This window comes from Orycteropus afer, unplaced genomic scaffold (genome assembly GCF_000298275.1).
Source record: "Orycteropus afer afer isolate SDZICR_OR568_19922 unplaced genomic scaffold, OryAfe1.0 scaffold00302, whole genome shotgun sequence".
NCBI lineage: Eukaryota > Metazoa > Chordata > Mammalia > Tubulidentata > Orycteropodidae > Orycteropus > Orycteropus afer.
In genome coordinates this window covers 1,817,163-1,829,726 of record NW_006921889.1, presented here as the reverse complement: position 1 = coordinate 1,829,726, position 12,564 = coordinate 1,817,163, and the positions used below count along the sequence as shown (strand labels likewise).

General features: G+C 40.2%; 1 protein-coding gene across 1 annotated transcript in view; it reads right to left on the bottom strand.

Moving 5' to 3' along the window:
* Window positions 1–12,564, bottom strand: part of MTMR12 (myotubularin related protein 12) — a 134,556-nt gene that overhangs the window by 46,728 nt on the left and 75,264 nt on the right. Inside the window, exons 2-6 of the mRNA XM_007951604.2 lie at window positions 8,490–8,550; window positions 5,087–5,229; window positions 3,923–3,995; window positions 2,753–2,883; window positions 1,332–1,425 (exon numbers count right to left, since the gene is read on the bottom strand). Coding sequence (XP_007949795.1) covers window positions 1,332–1,425; window positions 2,753–2,883; window positions 3,923–3,995; window positions 5,087–5,229; window positions 8,490–8,550 — 502 coding nt within the window. The remainder of the gene's footprint in view (window positions 1–1,331; window positions 1,426–2,752; window positions 2,884–3,922; window positions 3,996–5,086; window positions 5,230–8,489; window positions 8,551–12,564) is intronic.

Sequence of the window (12,564 nt, the reverse complement as noted above, 5' to 3'; positions counted from 1 at the left end):
GGGATCGGGCAGTGTTTCATTCTGCTGTGCATGGGGTCGCTATGAGTCGGAAACGACTCGACGGCACCTAACAACAACAAGTCAGATAACCAAGATTTCTTACTTAAAAGATTTCTCCCTTTTTTAGTAAACTGAGAAATACTTGGAAAGTTAAGTTTTTCCTTACTAAACTAGCTTTAAGTGTGCTCTTGGTGTTTAAAAAGGAGTTTTGGTACAGTAACAGTTAAAACACTTGGCTGCTAACCAAATGGTCAGCGGTTTGAACTCATCAGCCAGTCTGTGGAAGAAAGAAGAGGCTTCCATAAAGATTTGCAGCCTTGGAAACCCTATGGGGCAGTTCTACTCTATCCTGTAGGGTTGCTATGAGTCAGAACTGACTTGATGGCAGTGGGTTTAGTTTTCAGTTGGCTGTTTAAAGACTTTCTGGAATGTAAGACATACTCTGGAATCTTAACAAATGAAATCAAGTATTTTTAAGTAGTAAAAGGAACTCAGGTACAAACAAGGCTATTTTAAACTTGTTTCAAACTTTACTTTAAACTTGTCTCAATTTTGTTATGCTATAGTCTCACATTCCTAGTTACACATTGATTTTATCTTTCATAAGAAGCAAATATACAAACAACCCCTCATAAAAAACTAACAAACCTAAAAGACAGGATTAAAACAAGGATCACAGCAAAAAACCCCAGAAACCTTTTGTGTGAATCATCCAAGCAAGAGTGACCAACTGCTAGAGAGAAGAAAAACAAAATGAGAAACGCATGAATGGGTTTTCTCCCACTAACTTCAGGGAGGAATGGGAAGGGCCCTGCCTACCCATGAGTTAACTCCTAGAAGACAAGGTGGAAACAATCTATGTGTTTATCAAGGGATGAATGGGAAAACACAATGTAGTATATGTATACAAGGGACTACTGGACTACTACTCAGCCAGGAAGAGAAATCAAGTCCTGATACATGCTCCAACATGGACAGACCTTGAAAACATGCTGAGTGAACTAACAGAGTCACAAAAGAATAAATATTATAGGATCCCACTTTCATGAAGTGTCTAGAATAGGCAAATGTATGGAGGCCAAAGTGTCAGTTATTACCACAGGTGGGAGGCAAGGGGAAAGAGGGAATCACTACTTAGGGCAGCACTGAGTTTCTGTAACTGGTGGTGGAATAATTTGAAAATGGATATTGGTGATGGTTGTACAACATGGATGAACATAATCACTATCACTAAATTGTACATGGGAAAATTGTTGAATTAGCAAATGTTTTGTTATATATATTTTCACCACAATAAAATAAAAAAAAAATTAAAACTCAGAGACACTGACCTGTACTGTTTTGTGCAGCAGCTGCATAGGAAAACAGAAATAATCGTTTAAGTAGTTTAGGGGTCTGGGTATGATGAATTATGCCACTGACAATCTAGAAAAGAACCAACAATTGTAAAGTTATTAATTAAGCCACACAGACTTCACGTAGTTATGATTTTAACAGATAAACACAAAACAGACAAGAGCAAAGCTGTCTATGGTTCCAGTCATGCTAAGGTATTGCCAATCCACAGCATGTTATCTCTTATGGAGGTCTGTCTGGAGCTATGAAGTTGTATCTTAGAATATTGCTAAAGAAAAAGAATGCTAACCATTGTGTCAGGCTTTCTAAGAGCTTTGGATTTCTAGGGAAATTTTAAAAATGCAATTTAATTTCTCAGATAAGGTGGTAAAAAACTTAAGTGCTATTTTTTTAAGTCAGATACTATAAAAATCCAGCACGTCAAAGACTTACAGCCAGTACCAGATAATAATCAAGACATATAACTATCCTGTCCCACTTGTGGTGGCCTTTAGAACCTTCTTTTAGACAATCAGGAAAATAAATCAATCAATTTATCGTGCTTTTTATTTGAAGTATATTTGGATAGATGTCTAAAATGAATTTTCTGGTTTCTCAGGGAATTTCCCCTGAAATTCAGAGTAGATACTAGAGTCATGTTTATAAATCTAACTGGACTGACTACCACACCACCTCAAAGAAAATTAGGAGTTACCCATTAAGTGTGAAAAGTGAGCTGTAACCAAAGATAATATAAATGGACTGGTTTCCTACTAGGTTTCTCCCAATGTATTCAGAATGACCCTGCCAAGTTTGAGATGTTCAGTATCTTTGCTAAGAGAAGTCTTGGATGTTACAATGAACAGAACATTGGTATAGCCCCCTTCTGAGTTCACTCAGTTGGATTATCTCTGCTTGGTGTGGCATCAGGAGACTAAGTTTATGCAATCTCCCAAAGCACAGGTCTCACTGGATGATTCAACTCTGTTCATCCGTCCTGTATACCTCCTCACACCAACCACCACTCCTAGAGGTAAATTCATTTACTCACAGGACTTATGGGTCACTGCTACTACCTTCTGGGAAGGCTGCGAGAGGTAGGGGATGAGTTACTTGTAGCTATTCCATCCTTCTCTTTCTACAACTGACTCTGATTTACCATCTCCCACCCTTTAGGGGCTCTGGGAATAAAAACACTATGAATCAAAGAATTAAAGACAGCATGTGCTAAGCTAATACACAGCCATCACTTACCAGATTCCCTCTCATGATTAAATCATGGATTAAAGTTGGATAATAACCAACTTTAATCATAAAGAGGTAAAAGCGCCCTTAACCTTCATGTTAAATAAGAAAATAGAATTAGTGGGGAAAATCTGATGGAAAATAAAACCTAAAAACACATTCAACTAGTTACCCTTTTGACTTCCTCTTCCTTTGTGTACCTCAGACAAAAGTGGAATACTCGGAGGTCTTTGCAGTGGATAATGAGTTTCTCAGGATATTTCTTCAGCTGTCCAAAGAGAGTTTTTTTCTTCTCATCAAACACTACAGATGGATGATTAAAGCAGGAAGGGAAATTATGTTATGATATAACAAGTCAATGCTAAAAAAACAAAGTTAACTACTAACTTCTAAGGATACCTCTCAAAATGAGAGGTCAGGTTCTGTCTACCTCCAAACAACCATTAGCATGAGCCCAGCTGCACCCAGAAGGGGTCGGTTCTCTGACAGCAAGTTAGGAGTTCTTTGTGCTTTTGGAGGTAAGACTGGCTGTTGCTGGCAGAAATTAATCCAATGATGTGAAACGGTGATTATGAGAGACAGAAGAGAGATCACCAGGGACATGCTTTCTTTGGCCAGTCAACTCCTGAGCTTATGGCTAGGTCCCCTCCTGAAAACTTCCTCTTTTCCCAGCGTTTGGAAACACTCAGCACCTGTTAGTGTTGGGACATCATAAATGGCTACTGAACAATTTCTGGAAAAGCCCTAGACACAAAAATAGAGAAGTGGCGGCTTGGCAGGAGCAGCTTATTTAGTCAGCAGAAAAGATACGCTAATGCAATGTAACAGGCCTTTAACAGATTAGCCTTTATAGTAAAACTTACATAGCTAACACCAACAACAGAACTACAGTCAGCATCTAATGCATAATGGCATTTTGAAGTATTTCAAAGAACAAGTTCCAAGTTCAAGTCCAAGCTCCTGAACCTAAGTGACTCAAACAAGTCATTTCTTAATTTTTTACTTCTATAAAATGGATTTAAACAAGATAATGTATACAAAAAAAAATTTTTTTTTTTAGTGAACTATAAAGAACCATGGAGTCCTTGGGTGCTACAAACAGTTAACGCACTTGGCTTCTAACTGAAAGGTTGGAGGTTCAAGGCCTAGGAATATGCTTCTGAAAACTGAGCCAATGAAAAGCCTATGGGGGACAGTTCGAGTCTAACACCACGGGGTCACCATGAGTCTGAATCAACCAGACAGCAACTGGTTTTTAAATAATGGACCATAAAAGGATCATCATCATCATCCATCATACTTTCCAATGAGGACAACATCCCAGGAAAGAGAAGGTACTTACCGCCATATATCTGATCAACACAGTGGAGTGTGATGTCATTCTCTCCTATAACCTTATTCTTAAATTGAGTTTCCTGAAAGATTCAAAAAGAAAACAACTGTAACTCTTTTCCATGCACTGTTAGAGATTCACAGGCAGAGCCCTTAATTCTCCACTTGTACATTAAGAAGAACTGGGGAAATGCAGTCTGTCCTGAAGAGAGGGATGATGAACTGTACGAGACAAGTTCATGAGTGCTCATTTTTTAACCCAGGTAGAATACAGCATCTCCAGGTGCTCCTAGGCAAACCTCCCATCCGCCACCAGTCCACACACTGGCAGTCCACCAAGATCAGTGGGAGAAGTGTCAACAAGTGAGATACAGGTTAACAGTTTCCCACACAAATGCAGACAGGTGACTGATGGAGCCACATGAAGCCAGCTTCAGAGAGAAAACACTAGTTGATTCAAGCATCTGGCAAAGCCTATCTTTGTACAAGACTAGGAATCGAGCCTCTATAGTTATGTGGCCCAGAAAACCTGACGCAGTACACTCTGAGGTGCCATTGTTTAAGAAGCATGCGTTATTGGGGATGGCTGACACCCTGAAGGCAGGAAGTACCTTGGCTGGGTTTCCACTGGTGTACAATGCTCTTTTGAGTAGGGTGGGCAGTACCCTCCTTACTCAGTGCCTTACTTGATTACTTACTGTTTGTAACAGGATTGAGTCTGACAAGGCACTGCTACTAGGTTCAGACTGGGTTAACATAAAGTAAACCCAAATTCAAGTGTTGCATTCAGCATCAATTTCATTACTGAACTCAGCTCCTGAATTTGAGGAAGAGCTTAGTATAGAGAAAGCATGGGGAAGTAGTACATTTGGGAAGGTGTTTTCCCAATGAGTGATATATACTATACTGAATACAGAAGAAAACAAGAAAAAGTTGACAGTGCCAGCCTCTGAAGCAAATGCATGGTGCCATGACACAAAGCATAGGCAGGAAATTTTAGAACAGTCCTGCTACTGAAAGGACATTCTAAAGGATAGGGAGCAGGACCAGGGGCAAATAGGACTTTTGTTCCTTTGTGTTCCATATGTTGGGAGTAATTCATGTGTGAGGAAAAAGATAATGGAGCCACAATTGCACTGTTTTGCCCAAACTCAGTCCAGCAGCTCATACATACATCATTATCCAATGCTGATTCATCATCACCCAAGAAAGCAATCTTGAAGTCCGTGCAGACCAGTTTCCCATAGATCCCACACTGACATGAATCTTCCTGGACGTACTTGAGAACTGTGCTGGCTTCACAAAGCAGTTGCTCACCTGATCAAAAACAAAACAAGTCCTCCTCAGAGTCTTCCGGGAGCATGCAGTAGGAAAACATCGAAAGCTTTCTGGCACTATATACATAAAGACACACACACAACATAATGCAGCACTTTAGATCTTTACACCTTCCAGCATGGCAGGAGCTGCAAAACTTGGGAGAGAAAGATAAAACAGAGTGGAAGCCACCAATAAGCAAAATCCAAGTGGCTCAGATCCTCTATCTTTTCACTGTGATTACCTCCACTAAACTTTCAGGCACAGAACTCAGTGCTTCTATTACCCTGACCCAAGCAGAAGTTCCACAGAAGCAATACCCCAAGTGAGCAAAAACGGAAAGGCTTGCCACTGTGTGCTCTGTAACACTGATTCCAGGCCCATGTTCCATGAGAGCGCCATTTCTAACACTGAACTTGATAAAACAGGCTGTCTCTTTGGCTACAGGGTTTTCAAGCAGCTTCATCTCACACACAAGAGGTACCGTAGTATGGCCACCCTCATTTTGGCTCCAGACACAAAGATGGGAGGAAAAAGGATGTCAGAGGTTTGTGGGGGAAAAAGTGGTTTCCTGTCTTTCTTAGTTGAGGTTATTTCCTGTGAATGTGTCACCTTTCCTGCTCTATCTGCAGGCACCCAGCCCACAGGAGAAGCTGCCTTTCCTGGCGGCCAAGAGTGCTTGTTTTCAGTCAAAAAGGGTAGGGCTGGGGACAGTCAGTGCTCTCTGCTCCCTGGACGCAGGCGGAGAAGCTGACGAGCACTGGATGTCTGAGTAAGAGTGGGGAAAAGGGAAGGATGGGGGTGAAATGAAAAGCAAGTGTAAGAACTATGCAGAGAAAAAAAAGCTATTTCTACTCCAACCGACAGCCATCTCCCCTTCCCCCTCAGAGTCCTCTCTGGGGAGCTCCCTTCAATGCCTTTACATTTACTTTTGGCTCAAAATTGATTTAGTCTAACTTTCAATATGAAAACAGAGAAGCGTTTCAGATACTAAGACTATCAAGGGACATGCTTTGGAATTTGTTTTCCATCTTTTGAGGGTTAATGACTTCTGCTTGAAACTCTAAGGAAATACCAGCAGATGGCTAAGTCACCAAGCCTCTAGAGAGGCCACAGAGATGCAAGAAAACAATGAAGTCAGGGCCTCATGAGAGTTTACAATAGGCCCAGAAAAAAATGCCCCAGCTAGATCCATGTGAGCAAGGCTTCCAATGTTCAAAGCAAGACTTCAAACTGGTTCTTCCCAGCTCACTCATGGCCAACGAAGCAACACTGAACAGACCTGAATTTGTAAAATGTGATAACTGGTATGATAAAAATTATGGGTCAACACTCTGCTAGAAACTTTATCTCCCACTTAGAAAACAAGGGCAGCATGCATGTTGCATAGCAACCAAATCTCGAGTGTTGCTCCCCCCACTCCAAGATGGCAGCTAAATGTGCGGCTTTGAATGTGTGTCACTCTCCACAGTCCTGGCAATAAACCAGTCTCCCACATCCGGCTCCTGAAAATGTTCACTAAGCCTCTTCTGGTCTCCCATTTCAAGGGACACAACCCACAATTTTTCGCATAAAAAAGGTCAATGTATATATACACACACACACACACACACACACACACAGTCAAAATACACCAGATACTAGAAATCAGCATGCAGTAGTTACAGTAACATTCCCTGGTGAGTCTCTGCAGGCTTGGCATGCTGGTGGATTTTTATCAAGTTGTGCGTAAAGTGTAGAACCATGGGATTTAAGAACTGGAAAACAGCTTAGTCTAGGAAACTGAGGTTCGAAGATGTGAACTGTGTGCTCAGAGCTGCACACTTAGAAGAGGCCATCAGGTAACCCATGTGATGGCAGACTGACTGAATTAATATTAAGCTAAATAAAAAAGTTAATTTCAGAATCCATAACCCCAACAAAAGGCAAAACAACAGGATATATGGATGAAGGTTTAGGCCATTATATACCATATATCATAGAAAAAAGCCTTTGAAATTTAAAAATGTTTTTTAAAAAATTACAAGATTCCCATCTGTTTTACCAAAGAAGATAAATCAGTTAGAAATCTGTACATATTCTTATTCTCATATTAAACTGGAATGAAATAAGAAGTATCAGAATGAGAACCCTAATGCTTTGGAGAAATGTACCTAAAAAAGATATATGGAAAAACAAAAAGTGGTATTTTGGATTGGGAAAAAGATGATGGGGGAAGAACAGATACACAGCCCACAGAGGATCCCTTATATAGAGGAGCAGCTGCAGCTCTTCAATTCTGAAATGATTAAAATTTAACTTAAGCTACAGAGTCACTTTCCTCCATCTCAGAAGTAACCAATCAATGCGCCTTCCTTCATAATGACCTCAGAGAAAAGTGCTGTTAGCCTCAGGGTAACATCAGTATTCTCTGCACTTGTGCTCAGAGATGGACAGGTGAGGCCACCCATCAAGGCTCGCCCTGGGATACTCAGGCAACTGCTTAATTCAAGGGCAGCTACAGACATGTGCAGTAAGAATAAAGCAGGGGCATAGGGCTTTGTGGTTGTTGCTGTTATGTGCCATCGAGTCGGACCTGACTCATAGCCACCCCTCCTTGGGTTTCCGAGGCAGTATCACTACGGAAGTAGACTGCCCAACCTTCCTTCCGAGGATTGGCTGGTGGGTTTGAACTGCCAGCCTTCTGGTTAGCAGTCAAGTGCCTTAGGCACTACGCTACCAGAACTCCCAGGGCTTTGTGGAGGACTGGGCTTTTTCTGATTTGAGACCTGAGTGGGGCCAAATAAGGCAACCTGGAAAAGTCCTGATTTGCTTGTGAACCCTCTCACCCCACCCACTGCCATTAAATCAATTCCGACTCATAACAACCAGGACAGGGTAGAATCTCCACACAGGGTTTCCAAGGCTGTAAATTTTTCTGGAAACAGACTGCCTCATCTTTCTCCCGCAGAGCTGCTCTTGAGTTCCAACTAGCCAATGCTTTAACTACTACATCACCAGAGCTCCTTGCTTGTGAAAGAGGTAATGGTCAGGTTTATTTTGAGCAGTTTGGAGCAGGATGAAAACAAAAATTATTTGCAGATGTTGTAATACCCAGGTGTAGTTATAGAACTAAAGGCCTTGGTATCTGTGCCATACTCATTACTGTTATATATGTTCTGGATGAAAACAAAGAGTTTATATATAGCAATGCTAGGGATGAGGTAATTTATCATTGGCTTTGAGATGCACATGAGGTTTGATGCTAACATGACTGTTACCTGGCAACAAGTGAAGAGTTACTTCCTTTTCCGTTACTTCTTTGTCGTTTGTGTGAATTTCCTAGAAGAGAAGAGCAAAGGGTAGTATTTTTCTTTGTTTAAAGGCTTGAAATGGCTAACATAAAGCCATGCTTTCTGAATACACATTAAAACATCATATATCACTCAGGAATTTTTTGTTGTTGGTGGTAGTATTGTTTGTTTGAGTGGCAAAGTAGTTACTTTTTAAAAGAATGTTTTTAACTAAATGAAGACCTAAGATTTCAACAAGTTAGGAATACTAAATGTATTACACTAAATATTTAGTACTGACACCCACTAGTTCTCAAGCTGAGTGGCTGGGGTGGGCAGCCCCTATTTAAAAGAACAAGGTGAAGTGTCACACCTCAGAGTATGGCTATGGATCAAAGCACAGCAACTTAAACACAGGGTCAGAAAGAGAAGAGAAGACATTCTTCCTCTTCTGTCAGTAAGAATCAAGGGTAGGAAGCAAAAGAAGATTGTGTGTATTCTTTAGAGAAAATGAACATATGTTAAGAGCCTGAAGACAAGAACAGAAAAAATATGTATCATTTCAACACTGATCCATCTACTTTGTAGCACACCAACATTTAGTGAAACCAGCTGTGGACATTCTATGTTATCTAAAAATCACAAGACAGGGTCACAGATGCAATCACTTCTAGAGAATTGAGACCAGGTTCTAGGTAACTGGTTCTCAGTGAAAATCTCTTTACCTGCCCCTACTTTGGGTTCAGTGTTTATTGACTATTCAAAGATAATCAGCAATCCTTAATGAATTAATATTTACCTGTGTTTTATTGACTATGCAAAGACATTGAACTATGTGGATCCTAACAAATTATGGATAACATTGTGAAGAATGGGAACTGATTCCAGAACACTAATTGTGGTCATGCAGAATGTGTAAACAGACCAAGAGTCAGTCCTTGTTCGAACAGAACAAGAGGATAATGTGTAGTTTAAAATCACTAAAGGTGTACATAAGGATTATAACCTTTCACTACACTTACTCAATCTGCGTGTTGAGCAAATAATCTGGGAAGCAAGACTGGGGGAAGACTCATTAACAACCTGCTGTTGAAGAAGACTTGAAGCACTTACTGATGAAGATCAAAGACCACAGCCTTCAGTATGGATTACATCTCAACATAAAACAAAAATCCTCACATTGGACCAATAACCAACATGATAAACAAAGAATATACTGATGTTGTCAAGGATTTCATTTTATTGCAACCCACAATCAACATCCATAGAAGCAGCAGTCAAGAAATTAAACAACATCTTGCATTGGGGAAATCTCTTTACAGTGTTAAGAAGCAAAGACGTCACTTTGAGGACTAAAGTACACCTGACTCAAACCATGTTATTTTCAATCTGTCTCACATACTTTGGACATGTTATGAGGAGAGTCTAGTCCCTGGAGGACATCATGGTTGGTAAAGTTGAGTCTCAGAGAAAAAGAGACTCTCGACAAGATGGATTGACACAGTGGCTGCAACAATGGGATCAAACATAACAATGATTGTGAGGATAGCACAGGACCGGGCAATGTTTCATTCTCCTGTACACAGGGTCACTTAGAGTCAGAACCAACTGAACTGCACCTAACAACAACAAATCAATGGACCAATGCAAGGATCATAAATGACTGTTATAAAAAGAGAGGAACTGTGGTCTCTAATAAAGTCTTCCCTGTCATCTATGAAGTACTCTTGCCAAAATATCTACCTTTAATCTGCTTGAGTTTCTCTGTCAATCAACAATGTAAAATAAACACTGGGACGGAAATACATGATAAAGGACACCATGGGGATGCAGTCAGTAAAATCTTGACTGTGGAAAACTCCACAAGACACACAGTTTTGAGACTTCCAGTAAGATGGAGGAACAGGCAGACAAAAGACACAGACCCTCTTCAACAAAGAAAAAAGAAACCAATTGACAGAGATACAGAAGATAATCCTGGAGCCCTGAGCTTTGAAAGGAACTATGCAGAGGTAGATTAGGCACCAACTAGTGGAAAAACCTGAACAAAAACAGTGAGTACAGAGACTGCTGGACCTGCGGACTGTCAGCTACTCTGACAGGACCAACAGCCTGAATATTTCCAAGTGGTGTTGGGACCTGAGAATTGACCTAAAGATCAACACTGGTCACCAAGGGCTGCAGGGATGACTGCACTGGTGGCCTAAGACTAGGAAGGGAAACAGCAAGGAGGGAGACAACCTGAACTGTTGACTTTCCACTGTCCAGAGGGCACAGCCATTTTGACTGTTTACATGTGGAAGCCATTTTGGATATTTAAAGTGACCGAGGGCGTAGCCATTTGGAATGTTTACAAGTGGTGGCCATTTTGGATATTTAAAGTGACTGAGGGCACAGCCATTTTGAATCTTTACAAGTAGCAACCATTTTGGATTTTAAAGTGATAGCATTCTCATTTGGATTTCAGGGACCTAAGAATAGGTTCTGTTGGCCAACGTCGGCAGGGACATATGAAAGGCGGACAACAGGAAAGGAGACAGGTGGTTAGTGTATAAGGGCCTTCAACTAATGAATAGAGGAGCACAGAACCCTGCTTGTGTAGATAACATACAAACAAAACAAAGAAAACGAAAATAGTGGGCAAGTAACTCCAACATACCATCACCAATATAAACACAAAAACGTCAAAATGCCTCGGAAACAACAGAGCATCACAGTCCACACAAACAAGCAAGATAAAGCAGGAGAAACAAGGGACCAGGATACAGAGACAAAACACATCCTTGAGGAAGGTACAGCATTGGAACTCCCTGATAAGGAATTCAAAAGAATAACATTTAGGTATCTTCAACTAATTGAGAGACAGATCAAGGAAAACACAGAGAAAACCCTAGAACAATTCTGAAAGACAATATAAGAACAAAATGACAAAATAAAGGAAAAATTAGAAATGATACAAAATCTACATACAGAAATCCAGAAGATCAATTCTAAATTTTCAAATATAGATAAGACATTGAATGGCAAAGGAGTAGAACTGAATCAATGAAAGACAGAATTAGGGAGATTGAAGGCAAATACCTGAACACTTCTTTGGAAAGGGATCAATCAGAATAAAGATCAAAACAAAATGAAGAAATCCTAAGGTTCATGTGGGATACCATCAAAAGGAATAACCTACGTGTAATCAGAATTCCAGAACAGGAAGAGACAAATGAAACCACAGAGAAAACTGTTGAAGTTTTTGTTGGAAGAGAATTTTCCTGGTATGATGAAAGATGAGAATATATCCATTCAGGAACTCCAATGAACCCCAAATAGCAAAGACCATCAAAAGAAAATCAGCAAGACACATCATTATTTAACTTACCAAAACCAAAGACAAAGAAAGAATCATGAGAGCAGCACAGGAAAAAGAGAAAGTTACCTACAAGGGGCAACCAATAAGACTAAGCTTGGATTTCTCGACACAAACCATGGAGGCAAGAAGACAATGGGATGGTATATATAAAAAACTGAAAGAGAAAAATTTCCAACCAAGAATTATGTACCCAGCAAAACTCAATGAAACCATTCCCCTTGAGAACAGGAACCAGACAAGGATGCCCTCTATCACACTTCTATTTAACATTGTACTGGAAGTCCTAGCCAGGGCAATAAGGCAAGAAAGGGAAATCAAGGCATCCAAATTGGTAAGGAAGAAGCCAAACTATCCCTATTTGCTGATAATATGATCCGATACCTAGAGAGACTCAGTCAAAATCTACTGGAACTAACTGAGAGATTTAGCATCAAGGCAGGACGTAAGATCAACATCCAAAAATCAGCTGGATTCCTCTACACCAGCAAAGAGATTGCTGAAAAAAAAATAAGGAAATCAATACCATTTACGATAGCTACCAAAAATATAAAATACCTGGGAATATATCTTACCAGGGATACAAAAGACCTATACAAAGAAAACTACAAAAAACTACTTCAAGAAACCATAAGAGATCTACATAAATGGAAGAACATACCATGCTCATGGACAGGAAGATTGAACATTGTGAAAATGTCAATT